The 24,748-nt window shown below is 40.2% G+C and overlaps 1 protein-coding gene across 2 annotated transcripts in view; it reads left to right on the forward strand.

Annotated features, from left to right (window-relative positions):
* Positions 1–24,748, forward strand: part of GRIA1 (glutamate ionotropic receptor AMPA type subunit 1) — a 347,675-nt gene that overhangs the window by 265,031 nt on the left and 57,896 nt on the right. For both annotated transcript variants that reach the window (XM_020978367.2, XM_020978364.2), the window contains exons 12-13: positions 17,528–17,726; positions 24,151–24,398. In XM_020978367.2, coding sequence (XP_020834026.1) covers positions 17,528–17,726; positions 24,151–24,398 — 447 coding nt within the window. The remainder of the gene's footprint in view (positions 1–17,527; positions 17,727–24,150; positions 24,399–24,748) is intronic.

A 24,748-nucleotide genomic window follows, 5' to 3' on the forward strand; every position in this document is an offset into this window, starting at 1 on the left:
ACACAAAGGCCAGGAAGCAGCAGAATGGGAGTGGGGATGGGGGAGAGAAGGGAATGGATTAAGTTTTGGGCCATACTAGGAACTGTTAAAGGAGCGGGGATGTTTTGCATGAAGAAGAGAAAAGTAGGGAAAATATAATATCTGTCTACATATATTTGAAGAACTATAAACAGGATCCAATTAAAGCCAATCTAACAAGCATTTCTGAATGTCTATTCTGGTCAAGGTACTATGCCAAGTACTGGGGATACAAATACAAAATAAAAAATAGACACTGCCTTCAAGAGCTCACCTTCTATTGGAGAGGGATAAAAACATGTGAACAGAAAAGTCTATGTAAGATACTTTGAGGAAGAAATGAGGGAGATCAGGAAAGCTCCCTTTAGGAAGTGAAATATAAACTCCCCTTTGTTAGAGATCGTCTTTTGAAGGCTGAGTGAACGTTTATGGGGAATGCTGTAAAGGAGATTTCTTCCTGTTCGAACATGGGTTGAGCAAAATAGCTCCAGGTTCCTATTCTAACATCTGAGTGTGAGGCCATAGTCCATGGAGAAGGTTTACATCTACAGCAGTAGCCGAATTTGGGCAGTACGGGCTGAGTCCCTGTTCGGTAATACAGACTAGATAGAGTAAAGGCTAGGACAAAGGTTGAGAGAGCCAGGATGGAAAGCATCTGATTGAGGCATATGAGTTAGCCAAAAGACATTCAGGGTACTTACTCCACGCTTCAGTAGCTGTTCCCTTTCATTGATCTGCCATGCCCTCTGCAGATTCTTAAAGGGGTAGACCTGTCAGTTAAGGTAGACCCTAGCTCTGAACACATACCTTGGTTTAATGGGGTCAGTCCTCAGGCGGTCCCTGAAAAACCCTAAAAATATAGACCTTTTCTATCATGCTTCGTGCATTTTGATAACCATATTTCAACATAAGTAGTGCCACTCAGAAGATAGTATTCTCTTTTCTAATCAGCCCTTCTTAATTCCAGTTTTTTCCCTCTTTTAATTATTTTCTATTTATCCTATAATCCCATTAGATCTAATCTAATCCCATTAGATTGTAACCTTCTTGAGGGAAGGGGCTATCTTTTGTTTCTTTTTTATCCCCAGAGTTTAGCACAATGCCTGCCTTGTAGTAGGTGCTTAATAAATGTTCATTGAATTGAATTGAACTTTCCAAAGGAACAAGGTTCCCCATCACTGTTGCAATATCCATTAGGATTCAAGTTCCCATCATACTCCAACAAACTAATGACTCTACACTATACTTTGTCACTTCCCTTCACTGGACCTTGGTGTCTTGTCTGTAAAATGAGAGGATAAAACTAGATGATCTCTTGGATCTCTCCTGGAACTGAAATTCTGTGAGAATTAGATGGTTGATGCCACCCCCTCCAACTGTACCTTTCTCTGCTGTATGTTCTAAAGTCACTTTAAAATCTGAGGTTCTATGGCAGGGGATCTTAACCTGGAGTCCATGAGCTTGTTTTTATATATGCATATATAGACATATATATATATGCATATTTTGATAATATTTTAAATATTTATATTTATGAACATATGTAAATATTTCTATTTTGACATAATTAGTTTCTTTAGTAATTGTATTTATTTTATTTTATGTATTTAAAAACATTATTCTGAAAATAGCTCCATGGTCCTCACCAGACTGCCAAAGGAGTCCAGGACACCAAAAATATTAAGAGCCCCCTGTGATCCTTGCTCACAGGGGCTTATCCAGCTTCGACAATCTCCTTCTGTGTTCTGGCTCCATTGTATGTTCGGAAGTCTGTTCCAGCTCTAGCATTCTGTGCTTTTGGCTTTTCCCCTCAGTCTATCAATGGGAAGGCAGAGAAGAGATGGCCAAGGGAGAGGGTAGCAGAACCCTAAAGTCATGCCATATAGAGAATTACTTATTCTATCTGTTGTGGGACTGGCCATGAGTATTAGAATATGGATCTCAGCCCAGAACCCCCTCTTTGATATCTGAGAGAAATAAAAGAGAAAAAAAAAAGACAAATTCAGAGTCCATTGACTACATGGACAGGAGCCATGAAACAACCTTTTCCAAAGAGAAAATTTCTGAAGTACCAACCAGTAAGTCTTATAAACCATTAAGCCTTATAAAAGGGGGGGAGGAGGGCCTCACCAGTGAAAATTGTTGCATTTGGCCATAGTTAATTATTCCTATTTGTAGGCTCAGCGACTGTTACTAAGTACTCCTCTCTCCAAGCATAGTTCATCCAAGTAATTAGATGACAGGGATTTTTTCCTACTCATTTTGAGGTGGCCATCTGACTCTGTCTCCAGTCACCTTTATCCAATTATGTTTTGGTTTGGGATTTGTTAATAGCTATTTGAAATTGAAGACTACAAGGAAGAAGGGCTGAACTTTGTCAAAACAGAATCATAGGATTTTGATCTAGGCCTGATCTCAGAAATCATTAATCAAATCCCCTCCTTTTACAGTACAGAAAAGACTAAACAGTCCATAATCCAACACTCCATTTTACAGAAGAGGAACCTGAAGCTCAGAGTAGGAAAAGAGGCAGCATGGTATACTGAGTTGTTTCCTGGGTTTAGAGTCAGATGACCTGGATTCAAATTCCACCCCTGCCAGTTACTAGCTATGGGACCTTGGGCAAGTCACTTAACCTGTTAGCCTCAGCTTCCTCATCTGTAAAATAAGGAGTTTGGACCAGCAGGCTTCTAAGGTCTCTTTCCAGGAAAAGGCAGCTGTCAAGAAAATTTTGGTAATAGAAAGTCTCAAGAAGGAAGAGGTGGTCAACAGTGTAAAATATTGATAAGACATCAAGAAGGATGAGAATTAAGAAAAAATGATCCTTGGGATTTTGCAGTAAGGAGATTAGGAGTAACCTAGAAGAGAGAAATATCAGTCAAATGGTGGGCACAGGAAGGCAGAACGCAAGGGATTGAAAAGTGTGGGGGAAGAAGTTGGGTGCCACTGAATTGGTCAAAACCTTCCACCATCCCCTATGAATAAATAATACAAATTGTCCTCCTGCAATAAGATTTTCCAATGGAAAAAATACTATAGCCTCATAGGTTGTTAGAACTAGAACCCCTTCATTTTGTAGAAAAGGAAGCGCATCCAAAGACTTGCCCAAGGTCATACAGTGGCCTGGTCAGGACTTGAACTCAGGTATTTTAATTCCAAGTCCAGTTTTTTTTTCAATATACTACCAGCCTGGTCACCCTACCTCTGGATGAACTTCAGCTTGTCAATGTCCTTCCTGAAATGGGGCTCATAGAACAAACATAGTTATCTAGGTGAGGATGTAGTTCTGCCATACTGCATTAACAGAAGTCAAGTATCAAACAATAAATCCTTGCCTAATTGATTAACTGATTTGTCCAGACTTCTCCTAATGCATTATAGGATCACATGAGATCTTTTGGGTAATGTGTCATGCTGTTGTCACATTTGTGCCATACTGTGGACTCATATTGAGCTTTCAGTGTCTCAAACTTCCCCTATCCTATATTTGTGCAGTTTAGTCTAAACTCAAGTTCAGAAACTTTCCATGTGTCCCCAGTCAAAAGTTATCTGTTTTTCCTTCCTCCGACCTCACATGATATTTGATTTGTGCCTTCCTCATGCATTTATCACATTCCAACTTGCGATAGAATTATTTGTGACCTTGGCTTATCTCCCTTACAATAGAAAACACCGGCTCTCTCTAGTTCATCTTTTTAAACCACCCCCCCACGTTTAACAAAGGGCTCTGCATATTGTGAGGTGATGTTTAATAAATCTTTGCAGTTGGCATTGTCATTGCTGAACCAATAAATGCAGGAGGATCATATAATCATAGATTTAGAGATGAATTTTTTTCTCCTTTAGAAAAGATCTCATTGTAGAGGTATAGCTTGTATTATTTGTGCATGGGGATGGGGGTGGGGGAGGGCTTTGTTCAAATCAACCAACTTCTTCCTGCTCACTTCTCAGAGCTAAGATTTGAACCTGGGTAATAGGAGCCTAAATTAAATCTGGAAGCAATTTTAGAGGTCATCTAATCCAGCCCTCTTTTATTACAGCTAAGGAAACTGAGGCCCAAAGAGGTGAAAGGGCTTATCTGAGGTCCCATATTTAGTAAGTGGCAAGGCTAGAATCAGAATCCTTGTCTGTTGATTCCAAATTCAGCTCTCAGTCCACTGTACATGAAAATCATGTCAGACTTCTCAGGGAAAACTTCACAGAGGAATTGAGATTTAAGCCAGAACTTGATATTTGAACAGAATTGGTCTAGTTGTTTGTTTTTTGTTTTTGGGGGGTTTTTTTGCTAGGCAATGGGGTTAAGTGACTTGCCAGGGTCATACAGCTAGTAAGCATTATGTGTCTGAGGCCGGATTTGAACTCAGGTCCTCCTGAATCCAGGGCCGGTGCTCTATCCACCGTGCCACCTAGCTGCCCCATAGAATTAGTCTAGTTGAAGAGAAGTAGACACTGTAAGTCATTGGGAACAATAGTTCATCTTCATCATCCAAAGGAATTTCTAAGTGGTGAATTATACAAGACAATTTCTAATAGAAACAAGATACTATAGGAGAGTGAATCCCATTCAGGTAAGAGATTCACAGGGGATGTAGGAATCCCAGATATTGCATAAAAGATTCCTGCTTCCAGGAGGAATTGAACAGGATGATTCTCAGGTCCCTTTCTACTCAAAGGTGTGAGGATTCTGCTCTCCAGTGCCAAGTAGTGCTGAGTATTGACCCATCCCTCTTGACAACCTGAAATCTCTAGTTAGTTGGTGATTTAAATTTTCTGTTCCTGCCTGTGATTCGGTTTTATTCAATCCCCAGCCTGCCTAAGAAGAAACCAGTCACAGTCTTGCTGTTATTGGGTGTTTTTCTAAGCACCTAGAAAACAGGGTTCATGTGTTTCTAGGTCACCTCCCCTAGTGAAAACTTGAGTTTATTGTTTAAGTAATTATTTAGTGAATGGAGCTCAGGTCGGCTGAAAGAGCTCCTTGTTACACCAAAGTATGTGACTTAACAGCCAGCAGGAGACCAGGAGAATCCAGCTCCTTAAATAATAATGACATTGAAACTGGAGCAGAACCTAGATAACCAGCCACTTGGGGATCATGGGAAATGGGTTTTTGCCACTTTCAAAATGGCTGCCTCCTCCTAGGCATGGTATTCTTCCCAGCCACTAGGGGTCTGTGAGAAATGAAATTCACAGCTCTCAAAATGGTTACCCCCACCTAGGCTTTTTGACATTCAAAACCAACAAGAGCTCATGGGAAATGAATTTTGCCCTGTTTCATTTCAGATGAAATGATTTGTTGATTTTGTTGCTTCTTATGGATGAATGGGGGGGGGGGATGGTGTCATTGTTCTAAGCAAAGCAGCGCTTGGATGAATGAAAGAAAGCATAGGGTCCTGAATGAGGGACTCTGTACTCTGCCTTGATAAAAACCACATCTGGTATATTGTGTTCATTCCGGGTGCCATATTCTCAGAAGCACAGTGACAAGCTGGAGTGTGTCCAAAGGAGGTAGACTGGGATGATAGGGAAATGAGGCACCATTTTAAACTAAGATCAGTTAAGAAAACTAAGAGGGTTTGTCCTGGAAAAGAGAAGACTCAGGAAGGATATGATAGCTATCTTCAAATATTCTAAAGACTGTCATGTGGAAGAAGCCTTGTTCTGCTTTTTTCCAGAAGGCAGAGCTTAAAGTAATAAGTGGAAATTACAAAGAGGCAGATGGAGGCTTGATGTAAAGGAAAACTTCCTAACAATTACCGTTATGCAAAAGGAGAATCAGTTGCCTCAAGACAGAGTGGTTTGTTTCCTCATCACTGGGACTTCCAAATCAAGACTGCATGGTCATTTTTGTGGATGTTATAAAGGAAAGTCCTGTGTAGACCCAGTGTGGCCTAGATATCCACTACAAAGGTCACGGGAAACCCTGAGTTTCCAGGATCCTAAAATTATACATATTAATTAGGCCAGAACTATAGATAACCTATGACATTAATCAACCTTATAAAACTGTCTCCTATGTCTCCTTCGATATTTGAGTGAATTTAAAAAGAAAGAAGTGAAAGGAAATTCTTGTCTGGAATTGGAAATGTTGATGAGAATTCATTAAAGAACTAAGCTGTTTTAGAAAAGACGTAGAGATGATGTGATAGTCTTCATTTGAAAGGCTTTCATGTGGAAGAGGGATATCTGTCTAGCTTCCGCGGGCAGATCAGGACCAATATAGGAAATTTTTAGGCAGGCATATTTCAGCTTTATATGAGGTAGAACTTTCTAATAACAAAGGCTCTTGCCTTCAGAAGTAATGGGTTCTCTGTCAGTGAAGGTCTCTAACCAAAGAATGATGGCCACCTGTCAATGCTATTCTTGCCCAGGTATGGTTGAAGCAGATTATCTCTAAAGTCTCTTCCAACTCTGAGATTGTTTGATATGGTTTGAAAGGATAATGTTGAGGAAAAGCTAGTTTGTAGTGAGTAGGAGGTAGTCAGTAAGGGAGCTGCAGGACCAAATCAAGCTGAGATATTAAAGATGCCCACCTGGAGCCTGTGATGATGTCATGGGTCTAAGAGAGTGAACCCCAAGCCATTAGAATTCACAGAAGTGTAAGAGGATCTAATCAGATGGTTATTATCTCTCATTATTATGTAGCTTTGCTTTCAACAGTCTACATCATGGGGTTGTCACTGAAAGAAAAATATCATTTGCCACATATTGCTCACTGCCTGCTATGATTTCAGTGATTCAACAGGATCTAGTCATTTTAGTACCCTCTAAGAATTCTAAAAGCTGACTAAAGCAGGTATAATTAAAGGAAGAACTTTATGACAATTATCACAGCTGTCCAACAATGGAAAGGACTGCTTCATTGAATTGAGTAGACATCTTCCCATCATTGGAGGCCAATCGGGGATGCTATAGAAGGGATGCCTGCATAGTGTGGAACTGTAAGTTAGGGCCTTTCTAAGGCCCTAGAATAGAATTGCAAGACCTAGTCTTTATAAGTACTTGAGGGTCATGATAAAAGGGATATTTGGGGAATTTTATATCTATGCATAAACAAATGTGCCTGTCTAGAGGAAGAAGTAAAAGACTACTAGGAAAAGAAGTACTCGCTCGTCTGGCTCATACCTTTAGAATATATCAGAACCAACAACATCTTTTTTCCTCCTGAGAGGCAGTTCCTAGTACCTACAGCCTGGCCCCAGAGAGTTTAAAAAAAAAAAACACTACACTGAATTGTTTTTAGCCTAGTGAAAAGAAAGAAAAACCTCAATCCAGTTTGGTTCTGATTTGTAGAAAGTCTATCAAAAATAATTGTGAAAACCATAAGATTCTCTCTTGTTTTCAGTTCAGAGCCCCCATCAAGGATCTAAACCGGGGTGGAGAACCTGCAGCCTCAAGGCCACATGTGGTCTTCTAGGTACTTGGATGCAGCTTTTTGACTGAGTCCGAGTTGAACAGAACAAATCCATTTATTAAGGGGATTTGTTCTGTAGAGTTTAGATTCAGTCAAAGGGCCACACTTGAGGACCTAGAGGGCCACATGGGGCCTTGAGGCCAGTTTTATACAGAGGGGTCTGACCTCTTTCTTCCTCTCTATATACCAATATTTGTACTGTTTTTCTTTCCCTAATAGTCTTCCCATTTGCAATTAAGGCTATAACATGAACCAACTTATTTTCATCTAGTGAAAATTGGCTTGGATACTGATTAAAACAGAAGGTGCAAACATAACTTTAAGAACAGCAAACTTTGGAACAGAAACTCATTGTCCTGAAGAGATAAAGAAGAAAACAAGAAGAAAAGAGAGGAGGAAAAAAATGTCACTATCATCTGTTTCAGCAGAAGCAAGCAAGCCTAGTGTCTGTCATGTCCATGGCTTCACCCCTTGATTGTCCTAGTGGCAGCTGCTGCTGTGGTACTCAGCGTTCTTTCCGTTTTCTCCCCATGCCTCCTTCCTTATGTGCCACCCACCACTCAGCTCAGACTCTCAGCCCTGAATCTTTCAATTTTAGTGCAAATTCCTGAATCAAGAACCTATACAGCTCTCAATTCAAATTCCCAAGTCAGAAGCCTCATTAAAACTCTAGGGGTTTAGGTTCTCTTGCATTGGAAACCTATTTTACTTTCATTCAACCTCATGAGCTGAAAGCTTCTTCAGCTCTCATGCATATTGCTGGGTCAAATGCCTAATTTGCTTTCGCTTAAACTTTTCATCTTCCCTGGGCATCTCTGTCTCTTATGACAGCAAACCCAAGAGATTGCCTTCCAACCTGTGGAACTTCTGTCATACCATTTCTTCATATCAGAAAGATGTCACTGCTTTCATATGAATATTATTTTGGGAGGTGCCATAAAATCTTATATTCAGAATTAGAACAGACATCAGAAGCCACAAAATCCAACCCCCTCTTTTTACAGAAGCCCAGAGGTCTAGAGTGATTTGACCAGTCACATAGGTATTAAGCCTCCACAGTGGGATTTGAACCCAAATCTTTAGACTCTAGAACCAGTGACGTGATTCTTATTTCTGATAGGGATTAGACTAGGTGACCACTGAGATCCCATCTAACTTTAAGATCCTATACTTTAGATGGTATGGGCAGCATAAACTGGCAAAAGCAATAACATGGTGAATATATGTGTGTATCTGTGTCTATATCTATATGTCTATCTATATATATACATCTATGTTCTATATCTATAATCTATATCTATATCTATAGATATAGATTATAGATTAGACATAGATATAGATATAGCTATATCTAGCAAATTGATCTCTTAATTCCTCAACCTCCTCAACTGCAATGATCTCCTTCAACAATATCAACATGGCCATGCTGTAGATTTTACTGCCTTTCAGTATTGTGCTACCTCCAAGATCTAGAAACTGAAAGGCTGGGGTTAGAAAATTGAATTTTAATCCTTCTATCTTTTGGCTCTCCTACTCACATTAATGCTTTTATCATAATCCCTGACCCCTTAAAAGATTTCTGTTCTCCCAGTCCCTCCCAGTTTCCCAGTATCACCCACTCTAGCTTCTTTTACCTACATATCCATCAGTGACTCCATTGTTTTCCACTTTGATTTCTCATTAGCCACGGCACTAGTATATTTGTCCTCTGGCTTTCCACCACTCCCAACCAGGCAAATTCTCATCCCTGGGTACTGTCTACTAGCAGATTACTCCTTCATCTACCATCTATTACTCCTCCACCAAGGATGTCGAGCCTCAGTGGGGAAAATCATGAAAATGAGCTAACTTCACCCACTACAGTTGCATAGACCATAAGCTCAACTGGGGCCTCACTGATATTTAACAAGCCTTTGTCTCCTGCCATTATGACTGTATCTCATTCTTCATAGTAATTGTTCCAAACATTTTCTTCTTGACATTAACCCCATTCCCATATTCCCATAATGATAGGACAGCTACATTGAGCAGTGGATAGAGCACTGGACCTGGGGTCAGGAAGACCAGAGTTCAAATCCTACTTAAGACATCTACTAGTTCTGTGATCCTGGGAAAGTTACTTAACCTCTATCTGCCTCAGGTTTCTCATCTGTAAAATGGGAATAATAATAGCACCTACCTCCCAAAGCTGTTGTGGGAATAAAATGAGATAATATCTATAAAGTGATTTGTACATCTTAAAGCACTATATAAATGCTAGCTGTCATTATTTCACACGTTCTGTCTAGCTTTACACTTTGCTCAGGAAATTGACTAAAGAGATATCCGTTAGTACACTGCCTTGATATTCTTTAAACTTTCTCAGTAGTATTAGCCTCCCTTTCATCTTCACTTCCGGTCACAGAATAAGACATATCATTCTTACTCATTAAAGTTCATCTTGTTGCATGGATGCCTGTTCCTATTCCCCCTCCCCCATTTCTTCCATGGCCTTACTCTAGCAGTTATCTCTTCTCACCTTTCCCTTTCCTGCCATCTTAGAAGTGGTAGCTAGACTTGGTCCTATCTCTCAATGCAGTCCTTGAGGAGGACAGTACTGTACCTACACTGGGTTGTTCCACCCTGCTAAAGTCCAGCCATTGCTGCCAAACTACAATCTGGATGAGATGTCTGGATTCTAGTCCCATCCCTTACTCTAGTCCCTAATTAAGAAACTTCATGGAGTCAGGCCACACTACCTTCTGCAAAACATTTTGAAGATCTAGAGCTGAATGCAGAGATGACAGTCTTATGGCTTTAGCCTTCTCTTGTCTGGGCCTCTGACCAGGAGATAAAGCTGATCTCAGCCTAGCTGCAGGTACAGCCCCAACCCAGAGCTCAAACTGGCTTTAGGCCTCATAACACTAACCAGGATCTTACACTGGCCTTGGCATCTCTTCTGGCATACCATAGACTGGGACTTTGCACTGGCTTTAGACCCCTTTTCTTCCTGACCAAGGCATCTGTAGGCTTCAAGCCATCTCCTGGTGCAATACTAAGCTAGGGAGAGTTCGTTGGTGTTTCTCTTTGGTCTTGTTGAATCTTTATTTCATATGACCTCCTTCTTCACAGTTCCTTAGGCATTTCTCAAGAGAGCTGGCATTGGGCAGAAGTTTTCGTAGCATCTTCTTTGCTCAAGCCCAGTCTTTCATCTTCTGTCTTTCCCTTGCCGCTGGCTCCTTCTTATATTCCTATAAACATGCTCTAGTCTTCCTGATCTCCACCTCAAAAGAAAACAAAACAAAAGGAAACAAAAACCTTCCCTTCCAACTACCATCCTACCATTCTTTTCTTTCACTGCTAAACTTCATGAAAAAAAAATTATACGCCTGATACCTTTACTGCCTCACTCATTCTTCTTACTGCCTCATTCTTTCTTCAACCCATTGCAATTAGGTTTCCTTTGCCATCATTCTGTGGAAATTCTGAGGAAACTTTATCCTCAAAGGTCAACAATAACATCCTTAATCACCAAATTCATTGGTCTTTTTTCAGTCGTACCCCTTGGCTTCTCTGCACATTCTGATACTACTGAACTCCCACCCTCCCCACACACACCTTCTAACCTGTATCATTTTCCCTCTACCTTTGGCTTAACATCTGCTAGTCCTTCTATCTCTCTAGAAGCAACTTTGTCGCTGGGTCATTGTGTTTTGTTTTGTTTTGTTTTGGTGAGCCAACTGGGGTTAAGTGACTTGCCCAGAGTCACACAGCTAAGGAGTATTATGCATCTGAGGCCAGATTTGAACTGAGGCCCTCCTGACTCCAGGCCCAGTGCTCTATCCACTGTGCCACCTAGCTGCCCCTAGATCATCATGTTTTTACACACACATGCACGCGCGTGCACAAAAAGGAAAGAGAAAGAGGAAAAATTCATATATTTATATTCCCTTGACAATCTCATTCACTAACACAGCTTTAACTATCACCAATAGGTAGGTGAATTTGCCATTTACATCTCACCCTAACCTTGCTTCCGAGCTCAAGAGCTGTGTTTCCAACTGCACCTCAACTTGATTGTGTCCAAAATAGAGCTTTGCTTAAATAAAGGTCTACTACCTTTATAGGATTTATCTGATAGGTCTAGTAACTAAAAAAAGAAAAAAAATGATGTTAATCTGGCATAATATATTCTTATCGAAAGCAATGCTTTCTTTTCCTAATATTCCCAAACTATTCTTTTAGTAATACATTCCAGAATTTTACTAAGAAGCCAAGTTAACAGCCTATGATTGTTATGCTCCCTCCCAGGGTTCACAAAATGAGATAATAATTGTAAAGTGCTTAGCACAGTGCCTGGCACATAGTAAGCATACAAATGTTAAGTATTATTTATTATTACTAAAATCTGGTCTCAGGTACTTAGTAGCTGCATGACCCTAGGCAAGTCATTTAATCTCTGTTTGCCTCAATTTCCCTATCTTTAAAATAGCACACACCTCCACAGTCATTGTAAGAATCAAATGAAATAATGATTGTAAAGTGCTTAGCTCGATGCCTAACACAATGTAAACACTATATAAATATTAGTTGTTATTATTATTAAGCCCTTAGCATAGCGCCAGACACATGGTCAGCCATATATAAATGTTAGCTATCATCATCATCATCATTCTCTAGCCAAACTAGATAACTCTCTTTGCAGTGAACATGGCCATCATGCCCTTCTCTCATACCTTTGCACACACAGTTCAATGTGCCTGGAATGTTAATCACCTACCACCTCCCCTGTTGAGTTTTTCTACATCCTTTAAAACCCAATTCAAGCTTTATTTCTTCCATAAGGTCTTCCCTCATCCCCCTGGGCCCTCACATAGCATTTTGTTTTGTCAGTCCATAAGTATTCATTAAGTTCCATCTATGTGCCAGGGACTGTGCTAAATGTTTGGGATGCAAAGAAAAGCAAAAGACAGTTCCTGCCCGTAAAGATCTCAAAATAAGATGGAGAGAAGACAACATGCAAATATACAAACAAGCTATTAACATGGTCAATAGAGAGGGAAAGTACTAGCATCGAGAGGGATTAGGAAAGGCTTCCAAAAGAGGGTGGTCCAGGAAGGAGCCAAGAAAGCCAAGAGGTAGCAATGACGAGAGAGAAAATGGCAGGCATGGGAGTAGCCAGTGAACATGCCCAGAGTTGGCAAACGGAGTGTTTTGTTCCATAGTTTAGAAATTTACTAATGGAGTTATGCTTTATTTTACATTATTTTTATCTGGGTTTTTGTCCTATCCCTCTGCTTCTCTGTAGAGTGGATAGAATAGTGGACTTGGTATCAGGAAGATTTGGTTCGTTTCCTGGTTCGGACACTTACAGTCATGTGAGCAAGGACAAATCAATCGATTTCTCTGAGCATCAGTTTCCCCACCTATGAAATGGGGCTTAAAATAGCACTGTCTCACAGGATTGTCGTGAGGATCACATGAGATAATGTCTATAAAATGCTCTGCAAACCTTCAACTCTATGTAAATGGCAGCTATTATTAAGGGTCATGAAGGCAGAATTATCTAAACTTCATATCACATGAATTATCTAAACTTCATATCACATACACACATATACACACACAGTACCTAACACAGCTGGCTCAGTGTTTATTGATTTGAATTAAATTGAATCCCCACTTTATAGATATTCCAGAAGGATTGAAAATCACTCAACTAGTCAGTGATAGAGCCAAGACTGAATCAAGTCTCCTAACTCCCACCCCCAGGATCTTCCCGTCACCACACAGCCTTGAAAAATAACAGAGGGGGTGTTATCTCACCTGAGCCAGCACTGAGTTAAGGGCTTGAAGGCTCTAAGGTGACAGGTGGTAGATGAGATGCAAATGAAGCTCCAAATCTGTGTCAGGGTTAGAAAAGTACCTCCCCATGGCTCTTGGATAAAGTCACAGATAACACTTGCAGGATGTTTTGCTGTAGAATTTCTCTGAAAGGTCTCCATTATGTATAGGGGGGTACAGGGAATACAGCACCCTAGACAAATGGTATTAGAAACCCCACAGATAAGTATTCATAAAAAACAAGCAGAGCAGAAAGTCAGTCTCAGGATCTCTCTGCACTGAGCTTTCAGGAAAAGCATTGTATTTCATTTTAAGATCTTGATTGGGGAAAAGTAAGCATGAAAGAGTAGAAAGAATGCTGGATGTAGAACTAGAGACCTGAGTTCGAGTGTCAACTCCTACCCTATCCCCACTTTAAAGACACTAGCGAGATGATTAGTTAACTTCCTTAAATCTTAGTGACTCTGTTCTCATCTATAAAATAGCAATAACAGTATCTGGACCTACCTTCCAGAGTTATTATTTATGAACAAAAAAAAATGCTGTAGAATTGTGAATTCTCCATATTCTCTTTGCTTAGGGATAGACAAAGGAATTGATCTTCCTGAACTGAGGGGAAGGGAGATACAGTGGAAAGAGCACTGCGTGGAGAATCAGAAGACTTGGGTTTAAGCACTGACTCCTCTGTTTTTCAGTCATGGGACTCCAGCAAAGTCAGTTGCCGTAGCTGAGATTTAGGGTGGAGGTGATGGTGCCTCCCTTCAGATATCAGAAGGACTAAAAGATTAAACTGATTCTTTATGGTCTCAGAAGGCAGAACTAAGGCCAATGAAGGGACATTCCAGGAAGATATTTCACTGAAGCAAAAAGAACTTCCTAATAATCCCAAGTGTTTCACTTCACTGTAGAACAGGCTATACCTTGAGAGAGAGTGAGCTCCCTGTTACTGAAGGTTTTCAAGTAGAAGCTGCATGATCGCCTACCTACCAGGGATTTCCCAGAAAGGATTCCTGTTTTTTCAGGTAGAAGTTGGACAAGATAGAAGACAGCACTTCCTTCTAGTGCTAAGATAAATTCTGTGAGTCTGACCACTTTTCCTTTCTGGGCTTTAGGTTCTGACATTCTGTGTGTAAGGTCCTGACATTCTGTGTGTAAGGTCCTCCCCAACTCTGACATTCAATGTTCTAAGATCTCATCCAGCTCTGATGTTATGTGTTATAACATCCCTTCCAGCCCTGGTATCCTAAGTTCTCTAAGCCCTTTTAGCATAAACATAACTATGCCTTATGTTTTAAAAACACTTACAGCTCCAATCTTCTTTTCCACAGCTATGAGTATTGCTGAGGGCTAACCCTGCATATCTGCATTGGTGTAGGCTTAAAATACATCACCTTGCCTAGGCAGCCTTGCAAAGGAAGAATTAATCTATGTGTGAAGCATTTAAAAATGAAGGATAAATCTATTATAGAAGCTCTGCTAAAGGAGACATTTTTCTTTTCCTAGCATAGCACATACCCAGCGTATGGTTATCACATTTGCCAAAGAGATATGGAATACAATGTACCCTGCCGTGGTTATAAGAGTGTACCCTTGTGCAGTTTGTGGGAGCTTCTGTGCTTGGTAAAAGAGAGCTCTTCCCCCAAAAGAGCAGTAGCATTGCCAAGATGGGCCCTGATTTGGAATTTCCTTCCAATGTGCTCCCTCCCTCACCCATCTGGGTGGCCTTTTCAAGAAAGGGCAGAACTAGCAGACGGCTGTCAACAGCAGCAGGGCAGCCAGAAGGCAGACTTAGAGTATTTCTGGGTATCATAAAACGTAAGAGTGTGTATATGTGTTTATATGTGTACAACTGTGTATGTAGATATACAGGTATGTTGTACAGGTACGCATGTCTTTCTGTGTGAGGTCTGTATGTCATGTGTTGGCTATGTATGTATTCATACATATTATATACGCCTATGTTGCAACTGTATGTATTTGTGTGTATCAATCATTGGCTCCTTCTCTGTTACTCACAACCATGCCTAGATCTTCCTCTAGCCTTAATTTAAAGAGGAGGAAGTGTGTGTGTGTGTGTGTGTGTGTGTGTGTGTGTGTTCACTCACTTCTTCCTCTTTGTCACCTCCCATAATTCTTTACAAACTGACTTCCAACTTTATCTCTCAACTGAAACTGCTCTCTCCAAGGTTACCAATAATCTCTTAAATGCAAAATCTGATGTTTTTTTCTCAGTCCTCATTCTTGAACTCTTTGCAGCATTTGACACTACTGAACACCTCTTCCTCTCAGAAACACACTCTCATCCCTGGGTTTTCAGAACATTTACTCTCTCTTTGTTCTCTTATGTAAAGAAAGGGCAGGACAAGCTGAATCATAAGGTTCCTTACCAGATATAAAGTGATATGATTCTCCTTGTGTATGTATATACTTGCCTAATAGGAACTCACAATCATTTCTCACTTTAATTTTGCAAGGCACTCTTTCTATAACAACATTCTGGTGCAAGTAAAAGTAATATTACTATCCCTGTTTTATTTTTTTTCCTCTCTAAGCATCTTTATTTTTTAAAATTAATTTATTTTGATTTATCAACAATCACTTCCATATGCTTTTGAGTTTAAAATTTTCTCCCCCTTCCTCCCCACCACCCTCCCCGAGAAGGCGCACAATCTGATATAGGTTTTACATTTAAATACCCATTAAACATATTTTCACATTAGTGATATTGTAAGTAAGAATTAGAACTAATAGAAGGAACCACCAGAAAGAGGAAACAAACTCAACAGAAGAAAAAAAATAGCAACTAGTATGCTTTGATCTGTATTCAAACTCCATAGTCCTTTCTTTGGACGTGGACAGCATTTTCCATCATGAGGCCTTTGGAGATGTCTTAGATCCTCGTATTGCTGGGAAGGGTTAAGTTTATCAATACTAGTCATCGCACAATGTGGCTGTTATTGTGTACAAAGTTCTCTTGGTTCTGCTCACCTCACTCAGCATCAGACCATACAAGTCTTTCCAGGTTTTTCTGAAGTCAGCCTGTTCATCATTTCTTATAGCACAATAGTATTCCATTACATTCATATACCACAACTTGCTCAGCCATTCCCCAATGGATGGGCATCCTCTCAATTTCCAATTCTTTGCCACCACAAAAAGAGCTGCTATGTATATTTTTGTACATGTGGGTCTTTTTCCCATTTGTTTGATCTCTTTGGGATATAGCCCTAGAAGTGCTATTGCTGGGTCAAAGGGTATGCACATTTTTATAGCCCTTTGGGCATAGTTCCAAATTGCTCTCCAAAATGGTTGGATCATTTCACAACTCCACCAACAATGCATTAGTGTTCCAATTTTCCCACATCTTCTCCAACATTTATCATTTTCCTGTTTTTCATGTTGGCCAATCTGATAGGTGTGTGTGTACCTCAGAGTTGTTTTGATTTGCATTTCTCTAATCAATAGTGACTTAGAGCATTTTTTCATATGACTATAGATGGCTTTAATTTCTTCATCTGAGAACTGCCTGTTCATATCCTTTGACCATTTATCAATTGGGGAATGACTTGTATTTTTATAAATTTGACTTAATTCTCTGTATATTTTAGAAATGAGGCCCTTATCAGAGAGACTGGTTGTAAAAATTCTCTCCCAATTTTCTACCTTCCTTCTAATCTTAGTTGCATTGGCTTTGTTTGTGCAAAAACATTTCCATTTAATGAATCAAAGTTATCCATTTTGCTTTTCGTAATGTTCTCTGTCTCCTGTTTGGTCATGAATTCTTCTGTTTTCCATAAATCTGACTCTCCCCATTTTATAAATGAAGAGGGATTCCTAGAAGTTGTGACTCACTCAAGGTTACATAGATAGGAAGCACTGGAGCCCAGATTTAAACCCAGAATCCCTGATTCCAAGTCTATCACTCTTTTCATTGTAGCAAACTGCCTCTGTATGTTTGTGCTGCATAGGAATTTGTGTAGATTTCTATAAGTTTGTTTGGACATGTATATCTCTGCATGCATGTAGGTAGGAGCACAATTGTGGGTATAAGTCAATATATTATGCAAATATGTGCGTGCTTTCTCACCTGAGGTGACAACCAGTGCCACAGATGTTCTCATCTGTTATAAGAAGAAGAAGAAATTCACTCTGACCTTTGGACCATCCCATCCTTCCTGACTGTGAATGAAGCACACAATGTCACCTGACTATCATGATAGGGCTTCAGTTGATCTCCTGCCTTTGTTTCTTATTCCTTTTCCTTTTGGTGTCTAGGTCTCTCTCTGGCCGAATTGTTGGTGGCGTCTGGTGGTTCTTCACCTTGATCATCATCTCCTCCTACACGGCTAACCTGGCAGCTTTCCTGACCGTAGAGAGGATGGTATCTCCTATTGAAAGTGCTGAAGACCTGGCTAAACAAACTGAGATTGCTTATGGGACCCTGGAGGCAGGATCAACTAAAGAATTCTTTAGGGTAGGAGAAAAAAGGAAATCATTTTTCACTAAAGGGGAAAAAAGAAATGTACAATAGAAATAATATCATCCTCACCATCAGCATGATCACCATGAATATCATCATTATCAACAAATATGAGGGGGCTAGGCACCATAGGTGCTATGTACTTCATGCTACCAGGACAGTGGACCACTTGAGTAAGTCTGTGCCCATAAAACACAGAGCATCATCCTCTTCCTTCAGGTTACTGAAGGACCTATGAGGCATTTTGCAGAATCAAAGTTCATCATACAACTGACCTCTTTAGAACTTAGGGATGGAAATACTCATCCCAGAGTCAATTAGGAATTGAACAACAATCAAAAGTGACTCTCTTCTTTCTTATCTTGAAAGGGAAACAAATTCTGATTGGTGAGTTGGGAATGACCTGGGACATAGAGATTGTAACTATATGCACATCCCCTCTGTGTCCTAATTAGAATTGCTGTACCCTACAAAATCCTATGGATGTAATACTATGCACCTTTTGGAAGCCTACTGTATTGCTAATTTGTTGTGACCATGGACAAGTCACTTTCCATCTCTGCACCTCAGTTTCCTCATTTGCAAGATGAAGAGAAGGAGTAAAGCATATCCAAGTTTACTGTCAGCCTGACATTCTAGCTTCTAAGTCCTTTCCAGCTCTAACATTCATTCTTCTAAAGTCCCATCCACTTTTGACATACTCTAGCTAAGGTCTCTACCTTTGCTAAGATTTTGTGATTCAACCTGATTTCCCTCCTCTTATCTGACCTGTTCCTGCTCCCTGCCTTTTACCATCTGTGTTCCATGGTCCACTTACTACCAGTGAAGTTTTTTGTTTGTTCGCATGAGCACCCTTAAAGTTTCCAGATTTCCTCCATTCTTGACCCTCCTGAAACACAGTATATATTATTACCCCTCTGTTCATTTTTAGAGTTACCTTCTGGTTATTCATAGTCCATAATGGCACTCTTTTTCTTTCTGTTTTTGTGGTTTCATGCAAATTGATCTCCCCTAATCCCTCTCTACATGTTTCATTCTCTAATCTCTATGTCATTTTAGTTAACCTTTCTAAACCACAGAGAACAAAATCATGGACTGATTCCTGGGGGGTGGATTCCACAGCCATTACAGTTTCCATAATGAAAACCGTGAAAAGAATACAATCGAGTCTTAGTTTAAATCAGTCCTCAGGGGCAAGTATCAGGGCCGAGGAAAGGGACCCAAAGGGACTAATGTTCCACCAAATTCTACACCATAGCAAAGCTGTTATCAAGAGACTTCTATGTAATGAGTGAGAGAAGAAACACTGAATTGTGGAAGAAGTATAGTAAAAAGAGCCCTGAGCCCAGAGTCAAGAAAACTGGGTTTTAACCCTGGCTCTGCCATTATCAAATTATTCATTCTATGGCAAGCAAGTCACTTTCCCTCTCTGATCCTCAATTATATCATCTGTAAAAAGAAGGGGTTGGATTAGAGTATGACTAAAGGACCTTCCTCTGCTCTAAAATACTGCAGCTGTATGACTACACCAGGACTTGGATGTTGAGGTCTCTGACTCTTATTAGGTAGATGAAGGGAAGACTTCACAATATGTACCACTTGTTTGAAAATGGGAAAAGCAGTGGGTCTCTGAACATAGCAGGCACTTAGTATATATTTGTTCAATTGAATCAGAAATATTGGTTTCAAATGTCGGTTATGATCCTCAAAATCATATGTCCTTAAGAAGGCTGCTTTACCTTTGTGAAACTCATTTTCATTGTCTGTAAAATGGGGATAATCATCCTTCCCTGTCTACTTCCCAGGTGGTTGTTAGGATGAAATGAGAAAATGGAAGAAAAAGTGTTTGCAAACTATAAATTACTGTATAAATGGAACCACAATTATAGGCCATATTTTGGTCTTGTACAAGACACATTGAATTCTGAGCAGAGGGAAGAAAGGGCAGCCTGCTTTCAAACCAATATGGCATTCTGAATTCTGCTCCCTGTGGTTATGATAAACCGCAGACATGTAATTGGTAGATTAATTAGGCTATGTGAAGTACTTTGGGAGCCAAAATCAAAGGAGTTATCCAGGAACAAATATACTCTAAGCATTCATCAGTATCACCTGCCACACATCATCCTTTAGCATTCAGTGGCCATAATGATGGGAGCTTTGGTTCTTGGGGAATTGGTATAAAATAAGAAAGCCATATTTATTTCCTATATATTTTTGCCTATAGGTCTTTTAAGCTCTACCAAAAAAAAACTATCTTTGCTGTTGATCTCATCATGCCAAGTCAAATTGCATCGCCCACTTTACCTTCTATGTTCTCTCTTCCCCGATGTTACTGGTGTCATCTAAAGATTTGACCCGTGGCTTGATTTGCATATTCCTTTTCTTTATTTATGAAAATATCATTTTTAAAATATAAATGGTGGTATTGGACATTCTTGCCACCTCCACTTAAGCTTATAGTTCATAAAACCACCAATTTTTTTTTTACATGAGCTGCTTTCTAAACCTATCTCCCCTATTCAACACCTAGGCAACTGATTATTTTTTTAACCGAAGTACAAGACCTTACATCCATCTCTATTAAAATTCATCTTGTTATCCGTGGCCCATCATTATAGCCTGTCAAAGAAATTATCTCAATTCAGTCTCCAAGATATTAACTGCATCCCCTTTCCAGTTCAATGTCATCCTAACATTTGTTAAGCATGCTGTCTATGTATATCCTAACATAAGCCTTTGTGACCTCTGCCTGGGAAATCACATCATGGTAGCCTCCCAACTTGTCTCCCTGTCTCCACTATCTTCTCTTCCAAACCACAAAAAAAAAAAGCATAATTATAGAGCTGGAAGGAAACTAGTCCTGGTCATGTAGTCTAACCTATCCTTGAAAAGAATCCATACTCCACTGGGCAAGTCACTTAACCCCATTGCCTAGCAAAAAAAAAAAAAAGGAAAAGAAAAGAAAAAAAGAAAAAAAAAGATTCCATATTCTTAACACAGCCAACAAGTAGTCTTTCAGCCTCCACTTGAAAAACTCCAAGGAGGGCAATCCTACCAATTCCCATGGCCACCTATTCTACTTTTGGATAGCTTTCCTTGTCAGAAGGTTTTTGTGAATGTCAAGCCCAAATTTCCTTTTTTTGACTACTTCCACCCATCATTCCCAGTTCTGCTCTCTGGTACCAAGAAGGATGAACCTAATTCTTCTTCCCTGTGACAGCCCTTCACACACATAAGGGGAGCTATCATCCCCATTGAGGTTTTTCTTCTCCCAGCTTGACATCCCCAGTTCCTTCAACTATTCCTCATAAGATATGGATTTAAAACTCTTCCCTACCTATATTGTTTTCCTACTGATTCTTTTTCACGTTATCAATGTCCTTTTAAACTATGGTACCTAGAGCTTCACTTCAATATTTCCTTGTGGTCTGACTAGAGCAGAACACAGAAGAACTATTGCTTCCTCATTCCTAAAAGGTATTATGCCCCCCTTAAAGCAGATAAGGCTTTTTCTATCATACAAAACTTTCCAGAACAGGCTTCATAATACTTAGCTCTGATCATGCTAATCCCCTCTCCCAAAACCCCCAGGAGCTTCCCATTATCAATTTAATTCAGTCCATAGAGCATTTATTAAACACTTCCTATATACAAGGCACTGGGGCTATACACTGGTTGTACATAAAGACAAAAATGAAACACTCCCTGCTCCAGTAGGAGATATAACATGTAAGCAGATAAGTGTCTTTCAGTCATTTTTCAATCTTGTCTGACTCTTGGTGACCACATTCGGGATTTTCTTGCCATTACCTTCTCCAGCTCATTTTACAGATGACCAAACTGAGGCAAACAAGATTAAAGTGGCTTGCCTGAGGTCACACAGTAAATGTCTGAGGCCAGATTTGAACTCAGAAAGAGGAGTCTTCCTGACTCAAAACCTGGCTCTCTATCCACTGGCTCCACCTAGCTGCCCATGGACCTCAATGATAAGTAACTGCAAGCTAAGAGATAGAGACAAAGACAAAGAGAGGGACAGAGAGAGAGAGAGAGAGAGAGAGAGAGAGAGAGAGAGAGAGAGAGAGAGAAGAGAGAGAGACAGACAGACAGACAGACAGACAGACAGAGCGAAACACTCTTTTTTCAGCAGTTCTGGGGGGAAAAAAGAGAAAAAACTATCAACCTGTGGGATCAGGAAACACTTCCATACATAACGGCACCTGAGCGAGCCTTGAAGGAAGCTAAAATCTAAAAGGTGGAGGTAAGGAGGGAGTACATTCCAGGCAAGGAAGACAACATGTACAAAGGCATAGAGATGGGAAATAGAATCCCAACCGAATAATGTCTAAATTCTTTGGCCTGATATTCAAGGCCCTCCATAATCAGGCCCAACCTATCTTTCCACTCCATCCCCAGTAATCCTCTACTCTCTGTCTATTCCCTGAACTTCCCCTGGTTTTTCCAACCTCTGTACCATTGATGACAATGTTTTCTGTGTCTGAAATGTTTACTTGTTTTTACCCACCCTTTTTACCTATTTCCAGCTATTTGCACTTTACCTGTCCCTCAAGGGATTCAGCTTAAATAATGAATCCTCCACAAAGTTGGAAATAATCTCTTCCTCCCTATAGGCCCCCTTCCCTTTTTGTTGTACTTGTCTTGTAACATGGTAAGGGCTGCCACATTCTGTCCTATGTTAGTAATTTGTGCACATATCTTATATCCCCTGTTAGAATGTAAGTTTCTTGAAGGCAAGGGCTATGCCTTATTCATCCTTGTGCCTTCCACCCCTCCCCAAGCACCTGGGACAGATTCTAGGCAAATCTAGAATCATGCTACAACCTGAGAAGTTGGTGGTTCAAATATTATAATAATATTAGAAGCAGCTAAATAACACAGAGAGTTGGGCTTGAAAGGAGAAAGACCTGAGTTGAAATCCAGCTGTTAGCACTTACTACCTGTGTGACCCTGGGCAAGTCACTTAACCTCTGCCTCAGTTTCCTTCACTGTAAAAGAGGGATAATAATAGCACCTACTTCCCAAGATTGTGGTGAGGATCAAATGAGATGATGTTTGTGAAGTGCTTAGCACAGTGCCAGGCGCTTAATAAATGCTTGTTTCCTTCCTTATAATCCCCATTTTACTGAGGAGGAATGAGAGAGGTGAGCTGACTTGCCATAATAATGAGTAAATGGTAGGGCTGGTAACCAGGTCTTTTGAAGCTGAATTAAATGAACTTTCAACTATATCCCACAGCCACTCATGGGCATGTCCCAGGGGTAGTATGTAGATTGATGTGACTGGAACGGAGTATTTAGAGAGAAGGTTAAAAAAGTTTTCCCAAGTGCTGATTTTCACTCTGCTCCATCCTAGAAAACTGGGTGTTTGTAAATAGAAGGAATCCTAAACCTAGTGAAACTCAGTGGGTTGGCACCTTTGAATAATGGTGTGATGTTTTAATTTGTTTTAATCATCTAATCCCAAGAGTATTGGAAGGTAGAATCAATAAATCAATAAGCATTTAGTAGGTGTTTACTGTATGCCAAGTACTAAAGCCAAAATGAGACAGTCCCTTCCCACAAGATCTTATACAATATAATGGAATAATAATAATATTAATTGTGTTAATAATCATAATAATTAATAGTATTAATAACAAGAATCCTCAAATTTCTATAGTGCCTTCAAATTTACAGAGAACTGGGGCAGTTAGGGGGCACAATAGATAAGAGGACCAGCCCTGGAATCAGGAGCAGCTAAGTTCAAATCCAGTCTCAGACACTTACTAGCTGTATGACCTGGGCAAGTCACTTAACCCCAGTTGCCTCCACAAAAAATTTTGCAGAGAATTTTCTTCACGACAGTAGCATTTTAGAAATGAAGAAACTGAGGCTAGAGAAGTTATTGCTTATGGACACATGTCAAATGTCAAAACCAAAACTCAAACCCAGATCCTCTAACCCTAAGACCAGAACTCATAGTGCTACTCTATCCCACCTCTCAATGTTGTGGTAAATCTGCAACGTGGGCAGCTAATTTGCCTTCTGATAATTTTTATACTGTTTCAATTGGACTATGTTGTATATTAAATGTGCTTTTTAATTTCTTCTAAAATATAAGCAAAGGCCTGGTTTCTAAACTGCCCTCCCCTACCATCTAGAAAGATTGTAATTGTTCTCTGTGGTAATTGAAAGATTCTGCACTATTTTGTCTCTACTTTATTTCTAAGATATCTGTACTCGGGAACCCACTGATACCAATTAGGACCTCTTATTTTGCAATCACTCATAATCTATTTCTTTCTGTGCTAATCACATTGGTGACTGTATCTTCCTCAGTAATTCATTAGCATGTGTGCCCACCCCAGTGCCCAGACTGGCAAGTGGTAAAAGGTGGATGTGTTTCTGTCTCATACCAGAGGTCAAAGATTGCTGTCTTTGAGAAGATGTGGACATATATGAAGTCAGCTGAGCCCTCAGTTTTCGTGAGAACCACAGAGGAGGGCATGATCCGGGTGAGGAAATCTAAAGGCAAGTACGCCTACCTCCTAGAGTCTACAATGAATGAATACATTGAACAGCGGAAGCCCTGTGACACGATGAAGGTGGGAGGTAACTTGGATTCTAAAGGCTATGGCATTGCGACACCCAAGGGGTCAGCTCTGAGGTAAGTTGCTTGGATTTTCTGATGATTGCCATCCTTTCTGAGGCTGTAACTTACTCTATCCTCACAGCTCCATCTCTGGTGACCACTGGCCGCCCAAGGGGCCCTTTGTCAAGGAAAAACTGAGAAGCTGAACTCGTGGAGATGGTGATGAGAAAACTGAACCAAGATTTTCAGTCCTGGGCTTGAGACTGGATCCCAAAAGGATCCATTGGCTTTGTTCATAGCTGTCATGTGCCACTATCCCTACCCGAGTGTGTCACACATTGTCAGTGTCCATTAACAGAATGCCATTTCACCCACCCCACCCCCTCTGCCACCCTGCATATGGTGTTCTTGAGGTGAAATAGTGG

The sequence above is a fragment of the Phascolarctos cinereus genome, unplaced genomic scaffold (genome assembly GCF_003287225.1).
Source record: "Phascolarctos cinereus isolate Bilbo 61053 unplaced genomic scaffold, phaCin_HiC Scaffold_2;HRSCAF=192, whole genome shotgun sequence".
In the NCBI taxonomy this organism is placed as follows: Eukaryota; Metazoa; Chordata; class Mammalia; order Diprotodontia; family Phascolarctidae; genus Phascolarctos; species Phascolarctos cinereus.